Here is a 20,704-nt window from a genome sequence, read left to right as displayed (position 1 = left end):
ACATTACCCATGAGGCGCCCTGCCGCCACCGGAAGCACGGTGTCGCCGCAAGGGGTTGTGGGAAAGAGGCCTCTTCCTTTCCGGTGCTGGGCGCCATCAGGTGAGGGTTTGTCTGTGCTCGGCCTTTCCCTCAATCTGGTTCCATCGCGGGCCCGAGGCGGCCATCCGCCCGCTCCGCTGTCGCCCCCGCCCGCCGCCATCCTGGCAGGGTGGGACGGCGCTGCTCCCGCGGTACGGGGCCTCTGCGAGCCGCGAGGAGAGAGACCGGGCAGGCCGCGGGCCCTGGGAGACCAGTGGTGGGCCCGCGGGCTGGGCCTCGTCGGGGCGGCCTGGCTGCCTGGGGTGAGGGGCGGGGAGGGGATGGGGGCAGTCAGTGGGACCCAGGGTTGCCTGGTGTGAGAGGAACGCCGCGCACCGCAACGTAGCGAGTGCGGGTCGATTACAGGCCGCACGTCCTGGTTTGGCTCTGGGTTCGTTTGTGTTTTGTGCCATAATGTAATCATAAAGAAGGGATAGCTTAGGATAGCCAGAGCTGTGCCGCGGCTGGGCAGAGGGGGGTTTGGAAAATCACAAATTAACAGGTTTTTGGTCAAATAAAATGAGCTGTGTTTTTCTGATGGTGATTTGGGTGGTGGCTTGATGGAGTTCACTTACACGTGCTAAATGCAGCAGGTGTGTGAGAAAAGGTTTTTAGAAATAATTAAACCACATTAAAAGTAAAGACCACAGCATGCACAGTCACTTACTACTTTATAGATGAATATTTACAAGTTGGTTCAGATGTTAACTATTGATTTTAGTACTATCTGGCATACACATCGGAAAAATTCTTAGCTGAGGAGTTCAACAGTTAAAAACATATGAAAAGAAAGAAAATTGCTGAAAATGGCAACTGCCGTGTGTACTACAGGAGGCTGCCAAGTGTGAGCCATGTTACCAGATGTGCCAGTGGCGTAAAGAAGCTTGAGAGCATCCTCTGCGTCAGTGGTGTTACGTGTATGGTTTTATGCAGTGTCTCTGTTGGAAGCTGTTCAACTCTGGAATCTGATTCAATGCATGTTTTTCATTGGCCTCTCAATTCAGCAGGTAGACAGACATGGGTGCCTACAAGTACATCCAGGAGCTATGGAGGAAAAAGCAGTCAGATGTGATGCGATTCCTCCTTCGTGTCCGCTGTTGGCAGTATCGCCAGCTGTCTGCCTTGCACCGAGCTCCCCGGCCCACCAGACCAGACAAAGCTCGCAGGCTGGGATATAAGGCCAAGCAAGGTAATGAGATGAAAAGGTGAAATCCATGCACTTTGTGATGGAGTGACCGAGTTTTATGTCAGCCCTAGAATAATAAAATCTGAAACTTAAACATTCTCCAAGAACCTGCAGTGTCCTGCATGAAATGAACTTAATGTTGTAGATGTGTTAAATTGGTAGCATTGCTCGCAGCCCCAAACCGTACTTTCTGTAATTTTGAATTCAGACCTTTTGTGGCCATTTTGGCAGATGGAAATCAAGTGGGCTTTGACTTTAATTCTTGTTCTGTGTTATTACTGTAGAGCTGACCAATGCTTTTAGTTTCCTAGGTTTGGGGGGTGTCCTTTCTCTACCCAGATTTTATCATGTTTATCATGTGTTGAGTTTGTATTACAGCTGTATGCACTTGAGTAAGCAAGATGACGTAGTTTGTGCTGTCATTAGAAAACAGTTACTGTTCAGTGAAAGAAACTTGGGGAAGGTGGCCATCCATCTGCAACTTGAGCAAATCCTTGAAACAATATATTTGTTCACTGGGAAAATACAAAGCTGAGAGTCTATGCTTCCGTTACTGTTTGTGAAGTTTGTTTAGTTTCCTGATTTTCCGGTGATCGGATTTGAGCAGGGTTTGTGGATGTCTTGTGCTTTAGAGCTTTATGAATACTACTGTCAGAATATGGGATTTTAGTTTCGGGATGGTGGTTTTAATGGGTTTTTCAGGGTGGGAGCTTTTTGTGTTACAACGTAGCTGTACCTGGTTTTACTGTATTTAGAACTACATAGTGGAAAGGTGTCATAAACTCTGGTTTGGAAGTAAAAAATAATAGTCATCACAGGACATCCCTTACTCAGTTGTAATGGAAATAACAAAACCATCTTGTGCTAGCCACCTCCAGTTGTAGGTTTTGGTGAAGACTGGTGTAATGACCTAATTTTCACCTGAAGCTTTTGGGGTTGGAAATGCTGTATGGCTGTCAAAATTGCCTTGCTGTGATTTGCAGTTGCTGCGCTACAGAATTCTTCTAGTTCCTAAGTCACTGTTTCTTTTAGGTTACGTTATCTACCGTGTCCGTGTTCGCCGTGGTGGTCGTAAACGCCCAGTCCCGAAAGGTGCAACCTATGGTAAACCTGTGCATCATGGCGTTAACCAGCTGAAGTTTGCCCGGAGTCTTCAGTCTGTAGCAGAGGTGACTATTTTGGTTATTGTTCAGGAAGTTGGCGGTAGAAGGTGTTACTTAGTCTGTAAAAGTCAAAAATACTCTGAGACAAGGAAGTTGAAAATAGAGACAAAAACCCACCAAATAATTGTTCCATTAATGTGTTCAGTAAAAGATCTTGAATAGTGATGTCAGGAAAGCACCAGAATGTCTTGAAAAGCTGTGTTGAGACAAATGAAAAAAACATTCAGACTTTACAAATGGGGTCTGGGGAAAGTACTACTTAGATGGTTTATTGACGTTCGTAGTCTATACTTCTAGAGTATGCCACAATATTTGTAATGAAAAATAGGCATACAACTAGTATAAACTCCAATAAAATAAAGGGTTAGGCATGAGGAATAAAAATTCAAATATGCTAAGGTGTCTGACTTCACTCGTCACTAAATCCCACCTTGTGTTCCCTGCCATGTATGTATTGCCAGCTTCAGGTGGTGGTCCTTTCACAAAGTACAGATGAGTTCCTGTCTTAGTCTGTGGCACCTGTTTGCGTAGTAAGTGTGTGGCACAGTGTACTTAGCTGTATCACAGGAACTGAAAACAGCAAGCCAGAGACAGACCTTCTGGTTCTTTATATAAAAAATTTGATACCTCACAAGCACAAAGATTGGCGGTTAACTTGTTTTTCAGTGAGATGTTGTAACCCGCTGAAATACTTAAAATGGGAACTTTTCATTTGATGAGATCTTTAAGTTTCATAATGTCACAGTAGTAGTGTTGAAGAGATGTAGTTACCGCCTTTAGAAAAAACTCAGTGGTTTAGAATTAATACTAGTCTGCACTCTCAAAAAAGAGATGTGAAAGAATGGAGACTACTGATTGCCTTCTTGAAAGAGGACTTCAAAAATATTTATAAGTTACTTTAGCAAGTTAAATATGGTGGGAGTTTTTAAAAGGGAAAAAAAAAACACCTCGTAAATGGGACACGCTAATTTAAAAGAAACACAGATAACGAGTTTAAATTAAAAATGCAATTCTGCATTTTCAGTGCTCAGGGCATGCTCTTCGTGTATGCTGTTACCGGATATCTGATGGTTGCTTACGTGCTGACTTGTGACAGCTCGTGAAAGAGGGTATTTACTCTCAGTTTTAGTTCAAGATTTTCTGAATCTGACACGATCTTTCCTGGAAGACTTATATTTTTAAGATAGAAATATTACAGAAATATAAAACCACAATTGTAGCTACCATCCCCACATAGCAGCTGTTTGAGGGTGGTTGGTGTTTTAATGTATGTGTTACTCACATGCTAGAATAAAACAAGGGCTTGAAAGAATTTCATTACATACGCAGAAAATAGTCCAGTGCTGTTTAGTGGAAAACCGTAGCAATAGGTTGGGATGGCACTGGGATAGAAGATGGGTGGCCTCCATTGGTTCATACTTTCCCACAGTGATGATAAAATCCTAGAATTAAACACGCTTTGTGTTTTAAATAAGGAGCATTCTTGACAGGAGAGACAGATGGAGTTGCATAGTTGATATGTTCTGCTTTGTTTTGTTTTCTAAACTGAGACTGCTTCTTTCCAACCACAAGTGAGGATAGAAATAGCAAGCGCTCATATACCGGCAGTGGAACAAAGACTTGTTACATCAGCTGATTCTTTTCTCCTATCAGTACACGCTTATTCTCTGCAGAAACGTCTTTCTCCTCTGTAGCTTTGGATGTGCAAATTGATAGGTCTTTCATAACTTCCTGCAAAAGATTGTCCGTGGCCTCAAGTGCAGCTTGTGCTCTTCATCTTCACATTAAAGTTGTTTTAAGTCTGTGTATTTACTTCTTGTGTGCTTCTGTGTACAAAGTAGTTCTTTCGTCAACCAAGCACCTTCCTCCTTACGTTCTTTAAAATCCATTTCATGTAGGAATCCAAGCAGCATTTTTTTTTTTAAGACAGCATTCCTTTCAGTTACTACTTTTTCTTGCATCTTTGCAACTGGAAGGAGAACGGTTCTTGTAGAAAGAGAGGATCTCTTAGGGCAAATTGAAATTTCTAGCACCTATGGAATTTCAGGTTTGAGTTATTCATACTTCTGTGCATGAAGATTGCCCTGCATCCATGATTTTACAGCCTTTTGCATTTATTTTTTCCCTCTAGGAACGTGCTGGCCGGCACTGTGGGGCTCTGAGAGTCTTGAACTCATATTGGGTGGGTGAAGATTCCACTTACAAGTTTTTTGAAGTGATCCTGATCGATCCATTCCATAAGACCATCAGGCGCAACCCTGATACCCAATGGATCACCAAGCCTGTCCACAAGCACAGAGAGATGCGTGGGCTGACGTCGGCCGGGCGGAAGAGTCGTGGTCTTGGCAAGGGCCACAAATTCCACCACACCATTGGTGGGTCACGTCGTGCTGCCTGGAGAAGACGCAATACCCTGCAGCTGCATCGTTACCGTTAATTCTTGTAAATGTAACGATCTAATAAAGCTGATGCGGGTTGTTGAATTTAACAAGTGCTTCTGCTGCTTCTTGGTTTATGTGGAGAAGTGTAGAATTCTTCAGGAGTTCAGTTCTTTCCATATTTTGAAAGGCTTTTGACAATGTAATTTGATATTTGTGAAGATTGTAGGCCCCGAGCATAGAGTTCTGTGATGGGTTTCACTTTTGATAAGACTGAGAAGACTACAGTGTGAATTGGAAGCTTAATGGCTGGTATATGTTCGTTCTTTTTTTTTTTTTTTTTTTTTTTTGTTGGTCTGAGTACAGTATATCACTGTCTGTAGGCTGGGGTCTCTGTGTCCTGTACTTATACTGAAAGCCAGCTTTGATCTTGTGCAATGAGATGTAAACTGCAAGTGCTAGTTTTATTTTTTATAGGCAATTAAATATTAATGACAATTTTATTTTTCAAGTTCTGTGTTTTTACTATGTCTTCAGTGCAAAACCAGCTCTTGAGCCTATGTATCTGCAAACATAGGCGAAATCGACTAAGCACGAAATAGAAAGGTAAGGCTGGCTTTTGATTAAAGTGCACTATATTTTAAATACAGGCACTTCAAAAAAACCCACTATACAGTGTTTTAGTTTGAATAATAAAAATATTAACTGTACAGTAGGTATGACTTCATTTGTGCAAGATTGTAGGCTGTTCATTTTACAGTGGAGACTGTTAGATCTGCCTCTTGATACCAGAATGGAGAATGTTTCTCTGGTGTTCAAGAGCTGCATTCTGATTTACTTTGTATAGTGAGGTGGTAGAAATAATCACATTTGGATGACAGACAGTTATAATCATAGATGAATGTATTTTAGGCTACATTTTGTGAAATTACAGTGTGATCCTTCAGCATGAAGTCAACTTGCACATAAATGCTGAGAGGAGAATAACTGCAATTTGTGGTAAATTACCTGCACGGCTGTCCTAGCTTCCCCAGATCTTGTACCACCTCTGTTGGGTAGTGACAGGAAAAGGGATGGATAGAAGGCCCAAGAAGTAACTCTACTCGTGGAGCTTCAGCTTGGGATGTGGAAAGGTTTTAAACAACAAAAAAATAATGCTGAGACTGAAATGTCCCAAGATTTGCCTTTCAACTGAGAACCAACTTTGCTCTTTGATTTAAGCTCTTACAGGAGGACTGTAGTCTGAAGAAGAGACTTCTTTTCAGCATGTTCTTAAAGCCAGAAGGAGTAGCTTGAGAGGGTAATCCTTCCATGTCATTTTGTTCAGCTCAAACCAGCAAAAAAAATGGAAAAGGATTTTTTTTGTAGCTATGTTAAAAAGTGCTATGTGCTCCTCTAAAGGAGGGAGATTTTTTTTTTTTTTAAGTTTAAAATAAGGGGGAAATACTGTCCTCTGCAAAGTTTGAAATCTCGTGATGAAACTGTTTCATGGGCATGGTATTTATCAGACTGGCTCAGGAATTTGAAATGGATGGTAATGTCTTCAGCGAGAGCTCTGGGTGCATACAGCTCATCCCAGGTCTTCAGAAAATCAGATCGCCTGAGTATCTTCCCACACGGGATGTGTCTTATGTTCTGTTAAACTGTTTTGGGTTGGAAGGAGGGGAAATTGCAGTATTTGTGTTAAGAGGAAAGATAAATTACTAAAATCTGTATTTAGAAAAGGGAAAACATTGAGGAAAAACTTTTGTTTGGGGTTGTTAGCTTGGGAAACCAGGCTTAGAGAGAGGTTATGTGATCTCTGCTTTTCCTACTTGATGATTTTTGAACCTGTTGTGCAAGTTCGACAGAAATTGCAAGTCTGTGTTCCTTACGAGTCTGGTGAAAATAAGTCATCTGAGACAGTAGTCCTGCTGAGAGGCTGTAGAGTTCAACCCTCCTTAGGCACTGAGACTCTGCCTGAAACACGGATACTGAGCTGCGGCTGGCGGGGGGAGGGCAGAGAAAGCATCAGGAATTTCACTCGTGAAATTTATTAAGACATGGAGGAATCTGATAATTGGTTTCTAAGCCATCTACTTGGCTCTGCTTGCAGGACTGTTTATTTCTTGGTCTGAACAGACATATTTTAAACATCATTAAAAGAGCCGTCTGGTTTCTAGGCAAGACTAAATGAGTACCACGGTTAAAGTGCAGAGAAATGGGGCTGTACAATACCAGCCTCTTTCAGCCTGATTCAAGGTGCTGGTGAAAATAGTTGACTGGAAGCTTTTATTAGGCTGGATTTCACTTTTGTGTAAGCTGCCTAGATGAACTAATCGCTTAGCCTTTGGTAGAAGGTGAGGGCCTAGCAAGTAATTCAGCCCGTTAGAAACTCATTCTGTCCTGAACAATGGGATGCGTAGAAGCAGATTGTGTAATTTAGCATGTTCTTTAAATAAGCAAGTAGTAAACTCCTTTCCGTGTAGCTAATAGAAGTGCTCATTACTTGGCAACACTAGCTAAGCTGAAAAGTACAGACTCGCTAATCAACAGCAAGCATAATTGTTTCCTGACATTGTCTCCGAAGCGTTGGGAGTCTCTGCGAGGCAGCTGTGCGCTGCTGGGCGAGGGATGCCGGCGTGCTGCCTGCGGTAGGCACAGATGCTGATGGAGGGGGCAGTTGGCTCCTTCCTTGCAGCAGAAAGTCATTGAACGTCACTGGTGATTTTGTGGAAGTCTTAAAATGATATAATTGGCAATGGAGGAGAGTAATAGCTGGACTTGCTCGCTTATCTCTGTCCTTGTTGTTCACTAGCCTTGACCCAGTGAGAAAAGTGACTGCATGTGAATAGTCCCGTCCAGCTAACGAATTAAAAAGCTAGACTCTAAAAATAGAGCCTGATTCCTACTCTTTTATCTATCCACTCTCCAAGATGGGAAAAACACAATCTTTTTTGCCCTTGTAGAGCTCTTCTTTTGCAGCACACACAGGTCTAGTTCTAAGAGTATCAAGCCAAAATACCCAGAGAGATGGAAACACAGATACAGTTATGAAGACAGGCTGAGAGAGTTGGGGTTGTTCAGTCTGGAGAAGAGAAGGCTCCAGGGAGACCTTATAGCAGCCTTCCAGTACTAAAGGGGGCCTACAGGAAAGCTGGAGAGGGACTGTTTACAAGGGCATGGAGTGATAGGACAAGGGAGAATGGCCTTAAGCTGAAGGAGGGTCAATTTAGATTAGATGTTAGAAAGAAATTCTTTACTGTGAGGATGGTGAGGTACTGGAACAGGTTGCCCAGAGAGGTTGTGGAGGCCCCATCCCTGGAAGTGTTCAAGGCCAGGTTGGATGGGGCTTTGGGCAACGTGGTCTAGTGGAGGGTGTCCCTGCCCATTGCAGGGGGGTTGGAACTAGATGATCTTTAAGGTCCCTTCCAACCCAAACCATTCTATGATTCTATGAACACTGCTTCAGCCACAAAAAAAAAAAATTGGATTTGAGTTGGATGCTCTTTTCTGGGGCTTTGAACAAGCACCAGCTTTTTGATCCAATCCTTTTCAAGTAATTGCTTGAAATGTAAAGCTGTATAAAAAGAGGGAGAGCCTGTGGGTTGTTCTTTTCATGTGTCAAGGTTCTGAATCAGCCTCAATTTAATAATTACACACAGAATGTTTAGGTTGCAAAGTCTAGCTCCCTCAAGTTAGGAAGTGCCTGAGCTACACCACTTACGCAACCTTTAACTCAGTGGCTACCCTGCTCTTACGTAATGTGCCAGAAGAGGCCTCTGGCAAAGCCAGGACTGGAACCCAGTTCTTCTGGGCCGCTTGTCACTGCCTGAAATTTAAGAGACCATGCTTTTCTTTGGTATCAAATGATGTTCAATAATATCCTATAATTAAAGGCTCTTGTGTAATGAAGATGACATTTAATCTCATTAAATACTGTCAACTCTCCATCATTCAGGGAAATGGAGAGCTGAGGTGTCCTGGAGAACAGGGAGCTCAGTAGGAGCAGATGAGTGATTAAATTAAGCCTGGCTCTGTTAAGATCAATGCTGGCTGGGAGCGCTCTCTCAGATGGAAGGTAGCCCCCTTCCGAGCCTGCTCAGGTGTCCCCACATTGCCTCCCCGGTACCAGGCTTTAGAAAACCCCTGCTAGTTAATAAGTTGGACCCTAGTTGGCTCCTTAGGGATTGTGCAGCCTGTATCTGGTTGCAAAAGGGCTGTGGAGGCATGGCTCTGGACCCAAGCTGACTGTTCACGTGCAAGTTGAGTAGTTCCCTTGGAAACATGAGAATCAAGAGGCAGGTTGAAGGAGAAAAAAAAGAAAAGGAGAAGAAAAAAGGAAGAGGACAGGTCAGCTGGCTTCCAGTGAAGCTTGTTAGTACCCTGGTGCTGCCTGGTGACAGGAACGCATTGCAGAGGAGGCTGCAGCTAGCCAGGGTCCAGCAGGGTCATCAGCCAAGTTTGTGTGGTGCGGTCCCCATGGTATAAACCTGGCTGGACCCAAGTGTCCTCAGCACAGAACTAGCTCCCCATGCATGCCTGTGTCTCTGGTGTTAATCTGCAACCCCGACAGGCTGGGCAGCGGCTGCGCTTCACCAAACACAGAACGGAAGGATGGTTCTCAGTTGGTGCTGAGAACCGTAGGCTGTGGAAGGCACTATGTCCAGTGCTCGTGCCCTCTGTCTTCTAGGTCTCATCACCAGGCTGTGTGTCGATAGCCAGAAGAGCGGATAGAAACCAAGACACTACTACGTTCTGCATTGTGTTCACACGTGTAACGAAAAATGAGTCGCCATCCCCAGAGAGCTCATACAGCAAGTGGAGGAAGTAGCTCATTAGGCCGGTGTTCACTCATTCATTTATTCGCACTTTTTTTTTTCCAGCATTGTTGTTCCGTGACTAACAAGCAATTATTCGAACCCTTTCCTTGTATGAGAATCGCGGCCCTTCAACTCATCCGCTGTTACAATCCACCTGCCTCTCTCATGGGTTTCGTGATTAGTCAGATGAGTTTAGATAGCAAGTTACACAACCTTTATAAAGAATGTGTTTTGAGCTTTGTGTTTTCAATTCGTTCAGAGCTATATATAAAAATGATGTCTTCTAAGCTGATATATTGTTTGCAACTATTTGGAAAGCAGTTTTGTCAATGCACAGTTAAACAAAGGCATAATAAAGCTTTTAAGTAAAATAGAAAATTTCACATTACTTTCACTTTGTTTACAAGTTATTGCTATGGGTGTTGATGGAGAACATCTGCTTACAGTCTTTTTTTACAGAAAAAAACACAAAGTAAGATTCATCTACACAAGAAAAATCAAGGACTGATATAAGGCAGTTAATATTTATAAATTTAGGAAAAGAGGTGGAAATACAAGGAAGTTTCTTTAATTTTTTTATAGAATTGTACATACATTATAGAAAAGACATGATTCAATTGATTCTATGGAATCTGGAGAATCCAGTTCCCAATCTTAATGTAGGTAGTTGTATTTCTGATAGGTGCCTGCTTGTCCATTCTTAACAGACACAGCTTAAAAACCTGTACAAACTGATAGTGAGATACCAAGTTTTTCATGTTAACACCAATGATTTGTACTGGGAAGATGATTGCTGCCCTTTATGTGTGATACACATTTTAGATTACACTTGCTGCTTGCGTTTTGGACCCTGCTTTACCCAAACAGCAATTTTAAAGCAACAGTTATACCTTATCCATGGGAAACAAAAAAAATAAAGTAATTACTATGATGGGTTACACTGGAAACCCAATTCTTAGACTTATGATTTATGTTGCTGAGAAGGTGAAAAGGAGAAAAGAAAACAACCCACTGTGAACAACTGAATCACTGTTCTGGCTCCTGAGGCTAAATGAAAAACTCTGCTGTAGTTATTATTTTCATTGGCTAGTTTAATAAAAATACAAGAATCATAAAACTATGGAAAACATATGGCATACACAAGGTTTTTTTCCTCCAGTGATGGTCCCATCCATTTTGGGGCTGAAAACTTTAAAATACCTCTCTAATAAATGGTCTTGCCTTCCAGTAGGTGCCATTCTGGCAACAGTCTTAAGTTTTAATTTATTTTAAGAATAATAATTTTTAAAATAAGGAAATAAGAGATGTGTTTTGAGCCTGAATAATTATTTTAGCCAAATTATGACTGTGAGGAAATGAACTACAGAACTGGAATTCTTTCCAGATCGTAATGAATGATGATACTTGATGAGTTTTGCAAATTTTTTGCAAATTGCCCTAAAATCATATTACTGGTATCGCAGTTTGAATATTGAATTGTATCATCCTTTTGTAGGTACTTTGTAACAGCAGTGAAGGCTGAAGCAATTTTGTCATCCGCAGAGGAGTGGGATGGAGAACCGGGGAAGCAGTTACCTTCCATCTTTCTCCCCTTTGGCTGCTGAAGTGGTAACCCTGGACCAGCTCTTTCAGCACCTACCAGCCAACCCAACCTGACCCATCTCGTTTCTCCTGGGTTTGTTACAGCCCTATGCAACAGGGTACTGCTTGCTGCTGACTCGGTTCTTGCTGTTGTTGTTCAACAGGAGTGAGATTGCCAAAGTTGCAGTCGTTTGTAAAAAATGAGCTTCTCGGCTTTGTGTGCCGACACTGTTGTCAGAAGAGCTGACTCCAGCTGTCTGTCAGGCACAGTGGGGAGGACAGGAGGTAGGAGAGCAGTAGTTCTAAGCTGGCCAGCTCTGAGGTGGGAGACTTCCGAATTCAAAGATAGACCCAGTGTAATGTGTCCTGCTGAGATCCATGACCCAGGACCGGATTAAGACTTGGCATTGCCTCAAAGGAGAAAAAAAAAAAAAAAAAAAGGTGTGAGCTAATCAAGCCCCTGGCTCTGGTGACTGGAGCGGGGAATACGGCATTTGGCAGTGCCTGACCTTCCACCACCCGAATGGCCGTGCAGGGCCAGTCCCAAGGTCTAAGTATGGTGTCCGCTTCTGACAGGGGCCAGCGATGGGTGTCTGGAGAAAGGCTGGTGAGCACAGCGCAAGTCCAGCCCCGCATATAGCAGCTCAGGTTCTCTGAAGAGCAGGGTAAGGATTTCCTTGCACCGTGGTTGCCCTCGGACTGGGAACTGTTGCAGGAACCCGTGTGCCGACAGCCACCCAGGGCAGCTGCAAGCTGCAACACCCAGCGCTAGCTGGGAACTCCCACAGGGCTTCTGGCTCAGCACGAGCGCGGGCTGGATCCGTACAAGAGATGGCATCTGAAGGTAGATAAAGAGAAAATGATTGCCTTGACTCATAGGTGCCTCCTGTAATTTGAAAATGGGAAGTGGAAACATAACCTGTTTTGATGATCTGCTCCTGGAAGCTCACTGAACCAGAGACTTTCCAGATGACTCAGAGCAAGACGGTTGTTGGTTGAGAACTGCTGTATCAAGGATTTGGCAGGATTATATAACAAGCAGTTGTCCTTTGCCGCTGGTAATCTGCCTTCTCCGTGAGGTTGATGCTTACAATTGACCAGTTTTGAGGAACTGCAGTAAAACAAAACAGCAAGTGCCTGGAGGCATTTTCAGGATGCAGCTGAGCTCCTGCCCAGAACAGACCTATTATTTGTTTCTGGACATTGTGCTAGGAAGAGAAGATAAAATTTCACTGCTAGCCTTATGATGCTACTCATTCCTTTGCAGTGGTCCCATTTAAGTTGTGTTTAGCACGGCATACCTCACTCTATTTAGTAAAAACACTAAAACTAGTTATGGAGCATGTACCTGTTTCTTTGCAGTTAAAATGGCTAAGGTCTAGAGAGTAATTTTTTTGCTTTTTGGGAGCTGGGGCAAAGCTGGCTTCTTTTGGGTGCCTGAATTTTGCTATTGCTCTTTCAGTGCCCCTCCTGGAGAAGTTTGTACGCGATTGAGCATTGGTGAAAATTGTCAGTGTTTGTAGCTGGACGTTAAGAAGATCCTTTCTATGCTTAAAAAAAAGTGTTTGCATTCTCCCAGTTCAGAAAAAAAAACCCAACACAAACCAACAGAAGAAACAGGAATACTCCTTTGTGTTAATGTCTGACGTGCTGTTCCGTATCGCCTTTTGGAGCGGATAATTGATTGTGGCAGGGAGTTCCACAAGTATTTTCAGTCCTTGGAGCTGTGTTTGAGACCCTAGCTGGGTACTGCATGTATTCGCTGATGTTCACATAACAACAGATGAAGTGACCCTGATGATTTTATTAAAACTGTAAGTGCCTCACCAGGAGGTCTTGCTGGTTTGCCCATGATCACTTGAAGGAATGAGAGAATTTGCCTCATTCCTTCTTATTCATAATTGTTTAGACCAGAAAGCTCTTACTCTGACTTACTGTAGAGAGCCAGTTTTGCCACGCGTGAAGCTGGTAGCTGAGCAGATGAAACGCGTGTCTGTCTTCGTTGATGAGGCTGATAATATCCAGCTCTGTTTCCATCACATCAAATATGAATGGTCCCTTAATAGGAATATCATTGTGTCAGGGGTAATCTGGGTAAGTCGCTGAGGCGTAACAGAGACAGGCCCAAGGTCCAGGACAGCCAGGGAGGTCAGTTTTTCCACTGCTTTGCACAAGTGCCAAAATTACACGTCTAGATTAGTTTGGATCCGCAGCAATGTTTGTATCCAGAGATATCCCACAAACATATTTCTAAGACCCTACAAACATAATTTGGATCTTACAGTGGTGTTACCGGATTATAACCCTTTTGCTTTCAATGGAGTTATTCCAGACTTATCTGGAATCAGAGTTATTTTAAGAAGCATTGTATATTTGTAAAATAGTTTGAATACCTAAGCTTCTAGTAAGCTTTCACTCTTGCTACAAATGCCTTGCATAGGATTTTATGAGAGAAACTACATTTGTTTTAACAGTTAAGTTTTTATAGCTGGAAGCAATTTTCTTTAGTGTAACATTTCCAAAGCCCTTTATGGCTAGCAATATTTCAGTGAATGTCTGAAGATTGAGACCTACTGCATGACTTTATCATGTATAAAGCTTATTATCTGACATAATTTGGTGCATAGCAGGCTTATTTATTTAAAAGGTCACACAATCATATTTCACCACTGGTAATGGCATTTTTATCCATTTAATAGGTTTATCCTAAAGCATATTTATTCCTAATGCATTTTATTCTGAAGCCAGTTAATAAGTTTAACTCTTCAGGCTCTTAGCAGAATAGAGAAGCCAGCATTTCAGAACAAGGATTTGATCAGTTGGGCCTAATCCAAGAGGACACAAGATCTGATGTGGTGTTTCATGCATTCTCTTCTGATACAAGTCAGTATCTTGAAGCATCAGGCCTTAAATCATCTCTTGACCTCCAAATTAGGCAGAGTGAGACAACGATGGGGATAAAACCACTGCGCTATACAGAGCCGCTGAAAGTCTGAAGCTGTCTTGGCCCTTAAACTGCCAGCTATTGTTTGGATTGTTACAAGTAATAATTCTCAGGGCCAAAATATGTTTTGGTTTATTCCCCAGGGAAATTTTACTGATTTGAATATAGTTGTGTTTGTTCTGTTTGGATGTAAAAAGGCAGTCCTCTGTATCAGGGTCAATATACAGGGACCAATGGCACCTGTAATGAAAGGCTGCTCGTTTTCCACATTTTGGGCTATTTAAGGGCCACATACAGGTAGCATTTGCCTCTGCTTATGACTGAGCTGAGTTTTCTCTGGGATTTTCCTTGTAAAATATGCCAATAATCACAATAAGCTTGTGCTGCTCCAGAGGAGAGAAGCAAGGGTGAAACACCAAAGCTTGCAAGAGAGGTGGGCGGCATTTTTTGAGTTTGTGTCTCCTCCATGTGATCTGCAGAGTTCTCCTGAGATGAGGAGAAGACATCATTTGCATTTCTACTCTGCCCAGGACTGAGCTTTGTGTTTGTGTTACACTACATCCCTCCAAGGATTAACATAGTTTACAAAGAGAAAAGGCAAACTGGATTTATGTTTTGGTGGCCCGGAGGGTTCAGAAGGGAAATACTGAAAGAAGGTGGAGTTGGGCTACATGACCTCCAAAGCAATGGTTTTGATCCAGTGATAGCAGTGCCACAACACTGGGGATGTCCTCTCCCATGTCACTGGTGGCCAGCGCCGCGCTGGTGTCACGCAATGCCGGCGCAATCGCCAGCAGCCTGCAGCTTAGGTAACTTGCTAGCAAGCATCGGTGCTTTGATATAAGGTGCTCTGCAGGACACTATGATGTAAGAGTTTGAAAAATGCGGAAGAAAATCCAGGCTTAGAAAGATGTTTATTACAAAAGACCACAAAGGGAGAAATGCAGTTGGAGAGGATTGAGTGGTGGGGAGGAGAGACTGGCAGCCGTCAGGGGTCCTCTGGGCAAAAGGCAGCAGCTCTCTGCTGACTGCGTGCCTGTTGATGTCTTCTCCAACACGAAATCACCTGTAGTTAAGTCACGTAAGTTTCGGCGTTGCAGTGAGAGTAAAGGGTAGGTAGCTTCTGGTGCATCCTTTGCACAATCCATTCTGCTTTTCTCCCCAAAATCACGACTGGCCCAATCAAGCAATAAATATTCTCATCTTAGTTTCATTAGGTGATGATTTCATTTCTGGATAAAGAGATGAAGTACCAGCAGATTAAGTAATTCATAGCACAAAAAAGCAGTGATATTACTGCCATATTATATAGGCTTACTTAATGCAAACTTCATGCTTTGTCTTTCTGGAATAAAGGTCCAAATCCTTGCCTTCCATTAAAATCTGCAGGGGCAGCTAAGGCTAGTTCTAATATGTCACTATGGCATGAGGTTATTTCCCATCATTTTGACCAGCCTAGAAGGTCATTTGTATTATCAACATATGTGAATAAAAAGCACACCTGCAATAACACCAGGTAAGAGAGAAAAGCAGAAGTGTTACGTGCTTCAGGCCGTAAACTGACTGCTGAAGAGCTGAACCAGGAAGAAAGTTCCCCTATGGGCAAGTTAGTACGTAACTGTCTATTAGGAGCTTTTACATCTTCCTCCAAGGCTCTGATACTTGGCGCCGAGAGACAGGATGTGAGCGCAGGGGAATGGTTTGTGAGCCAGTTCCTCTGTTTCGGTTATACTTAGCTCCGTGACTACACTGCTCCCGGTACCTAAGCTAGTTGCATTCGTGTCATGTAGGCATGCCCTTAATGGGTAGGCTTTAAATGATTCTATATTTAGCTTTTGCTTCTTCCTAAAGCATTCTGCATACATTCAGCCTATGAAGGGATGCGATGACAAGCTAAAGACCTCTGGGACCTCCTTATCAGGATTTCTCTTCAACAGAGAGAAAAAAAAAAAAAGGGCAAGAATCTGAAGAGTTAGATACATATGCGAAATAGAAATGGAGAATAAGTAGGGCAAGGGGTCAGAAAACACTGTGTAGGGCTTGACCCAAGCCAACTCCAATCGATGCAAAAATTTCCACTGGCTTCCAGAGGCTGAGATTATTTAGATGAGTTATTGCTATTTATATCATTTAATGTAGGAAAGAAGTCACGGTTATAGCTATAATTATAATGACTTTTAGAGGGCAATATTTAAGCTAGTAACCGAAGATAGCAAGTAAATCTTTGCTTTAAAGAAGCTGGAAATACAAGGATAGGTTTGGTATCAATTGCTTCACCTAAGAGAAGCGTACTTGTATGAACTAGTTCTGCCTGCAGCTGTGGAGCACAAATTACTCAGGACAGACAGACTACTGAGGGTTTCAGAAGGATCTCATCAAACAGACTGACTGGACCAAAGAAACAGTGACAAAGTATTTTATATGGGGGGAAAATAACTTTCATTACATGTAAACCATCGTAATCTGTAAATGACCAGGGAAGAGAACTTGGACTCACTGTAGATCTGTGCCAATGTCAGCGTTGTTCTGAGCATCAGTCAAAAAGACGAGAGGTTAGGAATTATCCTGAGATAATAAGGAACAAAGAAACAGAAAACATCAGGAGCTGTTGGGGCATGAAAAAATGCTGCTCCTTGGCACCTTTCATGTAAACAATTTTTTTTCTCTTTGCAAAGTATATGTTTGGAGATCAAATTAATATTATTGTAAATGTGCCAGGCACAGAAGAAATCCAACTCGTCCAAAAAGCAGACAAATGCCTGTTGATGGAAACTCCTACGTTCCTGGCTGGTGTGTGGATGTTTATCGGACTAGGAGGGCCTCTCCACAGGGACAGAAAGGTGCAGGCATTCTGTCCCAACCTGAGTAACCACTAGCATTTCAGGCCTGAGGAAAAAGAGTCATCAGCCTCCACATACCTCTGGTGAGGTGGCCAAAGTGCATCCTGTCCCACCATCCAGCTATCAACTGCACCTAACAGTTAAGACAGCATTAGTTGCTGCAACACTGTTGTGCCGTCTCCCATCCAGAGGTAGCAGAGTCTGTAGCACAGGTGGGAGTCACTCTGCAACCTCTGGAATTTAAACATGCCTTTTTAGCTGCTCCACGTGTGTGGGGTGGGGGACAACAGCAGGAAATGTTTGTGTTCCTTCCTGGTGGTGGGAAGGGGGTTGTAGAAGCTTTGTGTCCTATCTTAAGTGCTTTTCCCCCCTCTTCTGCCCCTTCAAGTGTCAATGCCTCACTTCAGTCTCTTCCCAGAACGGCAAGACTTCTGCAGAGAGCAGCACCCTCAGCAAATGGAGGCTGACAGGTTCAGAGGACTGACCAAACACGAGAACTCCCAATTACTCTTCAGGTGGTCATCCTAGTGCCCACTCGTCCGTCGGGTTGGAGGGGTGCCACACCACTGTGAATGCCAGCAGGACATTCCCTCTCCATAATGCCACCGTTTGTTTTGCCCTTCGTGGAGGGGTGAACAACACAGAGGGAATCACGTCTCCTCATGGGGATCAGGGAATATTCACTGAGCATCACATCTTGAAGGGAAGTGGCAGCTCAGCAAGTAACACTAGAGCTTTGGGGGCCAAGCTAGGGTCAAAGAAAAGCCCCTCAAGAAGCAACCCAGGGACCATGACTTGGTCAGCACCCAGAGCCACGGAGTATTATGCCAGGTGTTTGTTTGTGTGGGGTTTGGAAGAGGCAGGTGGAAAGAGGCTCCAAGAAAAAGTTGGTTTCCATATTGCAACCCATTGGCAGAGCATTGTCTTCTGCTAGGTCACAGGGCAGATGCTCCGTATTGACGCTCTGTAAGACAGTTTTCTCCTCCAAACACTGAAGCGCCTCTCAAGGACTACTGTGGCAGTCCATACCTTTGTGCTGACCAGCAGACCTATAAGCATAGGAGTGGACAGGGCCATTTCTGAGACCTTCTCCATTAGGAACTCCAGGATGGGAGTTATACTGGTTGCACCATCCCGTGGCTATCCACGGCCAGCTCTACCTGCTGGACCTTCTCAGGAAACACACCTTTTGGCTTTCTCTGATGTTGTGGACCAGGATCCTGAGTGGAAGGCTGGGTGGTGGGCCCATTACTTGCTTTTGCCATACTCCGTCCCTAAAAGAAGTGCTTGGCTCTTGCAACCCACGTGTCTGTGAGGAGCCACTTCAGCAAAGGAGCCAGAGAGGATGTAGTATGGGAGCATAGGGAGCAGACCAAGGTCATTAAGGGTTGATCTGAGACATGAGAGAGAAGCAAAATAAAGGCATTCTTGAAGACAGGTAGGGGGTGGCTCCAGGGCTGCGAAGTGCAGCACCAGAGAGAAGAGCAGGCTGAAACTGCTCTAATGATCCCCGAGAGTCTCAAAAGCAGATGGTAGAAGATATTAGAGGCTGGAATCCCTCTGGGAGGGACAAAATCCTGTCCTGGCAGTAAATAGGAGAGACTGAGATTGGGAGCAATAGTGTGACGGCCTCTCCCTACAGCGTCCTATGAAGCTGCGTACATTGCCTTTCCCATTTGTCCCGCCAGGCAGGAGCAGCAGCATTTGTCCTTGCCCACAAAGGAAGTGGAGGAGCAGTCCTTCCCTTTATTGGCCACTCTGAGGAATGGAGTCCATGGACCCGAAAAACCTGGAGCCTCCCTGAGCACCACAGACTGCCTGCAGGCCAGGTGGACCTTTGGTCTGAGTGCCACTGTCTCCATACTCACCTCTGAGTGCATCACTTCCACCACGGCCTACAAATTGAAGTCTCCTGCCTTATCCAATAGCAAGAGCTGAAGTTCTGTATTTTTTATTTTTTTTAAGCTGTCTCAGTGAACATCTAGGGGTGGTAACCCACTGGTTAGTAAATATTACCTAAGCATCATGTCTAATCCTTAATGCCTTGTCAAAATCCAAAAATAACAATAAAAAATAATCAGGCACAGGCAGAGAGTACTTGCTCTGCTGTTGCTCCTGATGTTTAGCTTGGCTTCCTCAGAAAATTCGATTTATACACAGTCTTCTCCTTTGAGTTTGTTGGCCAATTTCAGCTGTTGAAAGGTTTGAAATGGCAGGATGGGTTAATCTCAAGTACATCAAATTTGTGCTCGGTCCACGAAGAGGAGCGAGACAGAGACCCGATCAGGTGTCCTGAGCACGGGAAGGGGGAGTGGGCCATCATGCCCCATACCTGGCCGTGCCCAGGGCAGGCAGCACTGCTTGGCAGCCGGCCGAGCAGGCAGGGGCTGTGCGAGAGAGCCAGAGGGCAACGTGACAGGGCTTAGGAAACGTAGTGTGGAGTCGGTGTGGGGAGGAGAACTAGGAACATGAGGAGGACACGAAGCTTTTGCTGGAGGAAAGCAGGGCTGGGGGATGGAGGGCCTGGAGATGGCGGTGGGTGCTGTGTGGACCAAGAGGAAAGCCGGATGCCTCCTGGCCGCTTGGCCACAGGTGGAAAAATCAAAAAACTCAGCCATTTATCTTATTCGAGAAGTGAGGAAGCGGGCCCAAACTGACCTGTTTACCTCATTTGAGAAGAGAGGAAACTCACCCAAGGAGTTTAGGAGGCGGTAAACTACATTTAGCTGCGTTTAACCTCCGCTTGTTAACCTCATTTAACCCCACCGCCTCCTTCTCAGTCTGGAGGTCAAAATACACCAAAAAGCAACGCATGCCCCGGGACCGGGGAAGGACAGAGCTTCATTTTGGGCCATGCTTTCGCTTAATGGAGACCCCTTTCTCCCCCCTCCTTATTGTTGTGGTGGGTTTTTTTTGTGGGTTCCCCTCTGGGAGAGGGAGATGGGGGGACAGTGAGGCCCCTCCGGTGGGGACACCCCTGCTTTACCACCCAGGTGCCTTAGGTCCTCTGGGGGTGCATCCCTCCCCTACTGGGGGGGCAGAGGCTGTGCCCGGAGACTGAACTGCATTTATTCAGGCTGAAGGGGTCTCTCCCGGATTTTCCTTTCCCCTGCCATGATAAAATAAGCTGCTGACAGGGGCACGGAGCACCCGTGCTCAGAACTGTCAGACGTTGTGGTCGGGAGAGGAGAGAGCTAATTAGCCGCGGCGATCAGAGCAGTGGCATTTCCTGCCGGCGCTCGGCGGCGGAGCAGCCCGCCGGCGGATGCTGACACCGCTGGCCGTCACCGTGCCCCGCGGCGCCGCGGCCACGTACTTGCACTGCGGCCGCGGTGGGCGAGCGCGGCGCCCATTGCAGCAGCGGCGCGGCCCGGCCGATGGAGGCGACTTCAGCGGGGCTCCCCCCCGCCCCACACCGCAGCGCCCCGGCAAGGGGGGGGGGGGGCGACGCCGCGGCGGGGGGGGGGGGGGCGGGGGGTCTCCGCGCACACCCCGTTGCAAGCAGGTCCCACCGCCCCCGCAAGCCAGCCGGTGTCCGTTCCGCGCCAGCCCCGCCACCGCCGCAGTGCCCGTGCGAGCCCCGGCACCGCGGCAATCCCCGCCGCCGCAGTGCCCCCGCCGCCCCGCGCGCTGCCCGCCCGCACGCGCCCGCCGCACGTGAGCACTGCCGCCCGCGGCCCGGGCGGCGCGGAAAGTGTGTCACTGGGTGAGGGGGGCGGTCGGGGGCGGGG

General features: G+C 45.2%; 1 protein-coding gene across 1 annotated transcript; it reads left to right on the top strand.

Moving 5' to 3' along the window:
* Positions 1–20: 20 nt before the first annotated feature.
* On the top strand, positions 21–4,919 carry RPL15 (ribosomal protein L15). Its single transcript, XM_075745832.1, has 4 exons — positions 21–100; positions 1,084–1,268; positions 2,298–2,434; positions 4,560–4,919. Exons 2-4 carry the CDS (start codon positions 1,097–1,099, stop codon positions 4,863–4,865), a joined length of 615 nt encoding a protein of 204 aa, XP_075601947.1. The 5' UTR covers positions 21–100; positions 1,084–1,096; the 3' UTR covers positions 4,866–4,919.
* The last annotated feature ends 15,785 nt before the right edge of the window (positions 4,920–20,704 follow it).

Source organism: Balearica regulorum, chromosome 2 (assembly GCF_011004875.1).
Source record: "Balearica regulorum gibbericeps isolate bBalReg1 chromosome 2, bBalReg1.pri, whole genome shotgun sequence".
NCBI classification, from domain to species: domain Eukaryota; kingdom Metazoa; phylum Chordata; class Aves; order Gruiformes; family Gruidae; genus Balearica; species Balearica regulorum.
Note: the sequence above shows the minus strand (reverse complement) of the source record. Positions and strands in the feature narration are given on the sequence as shown.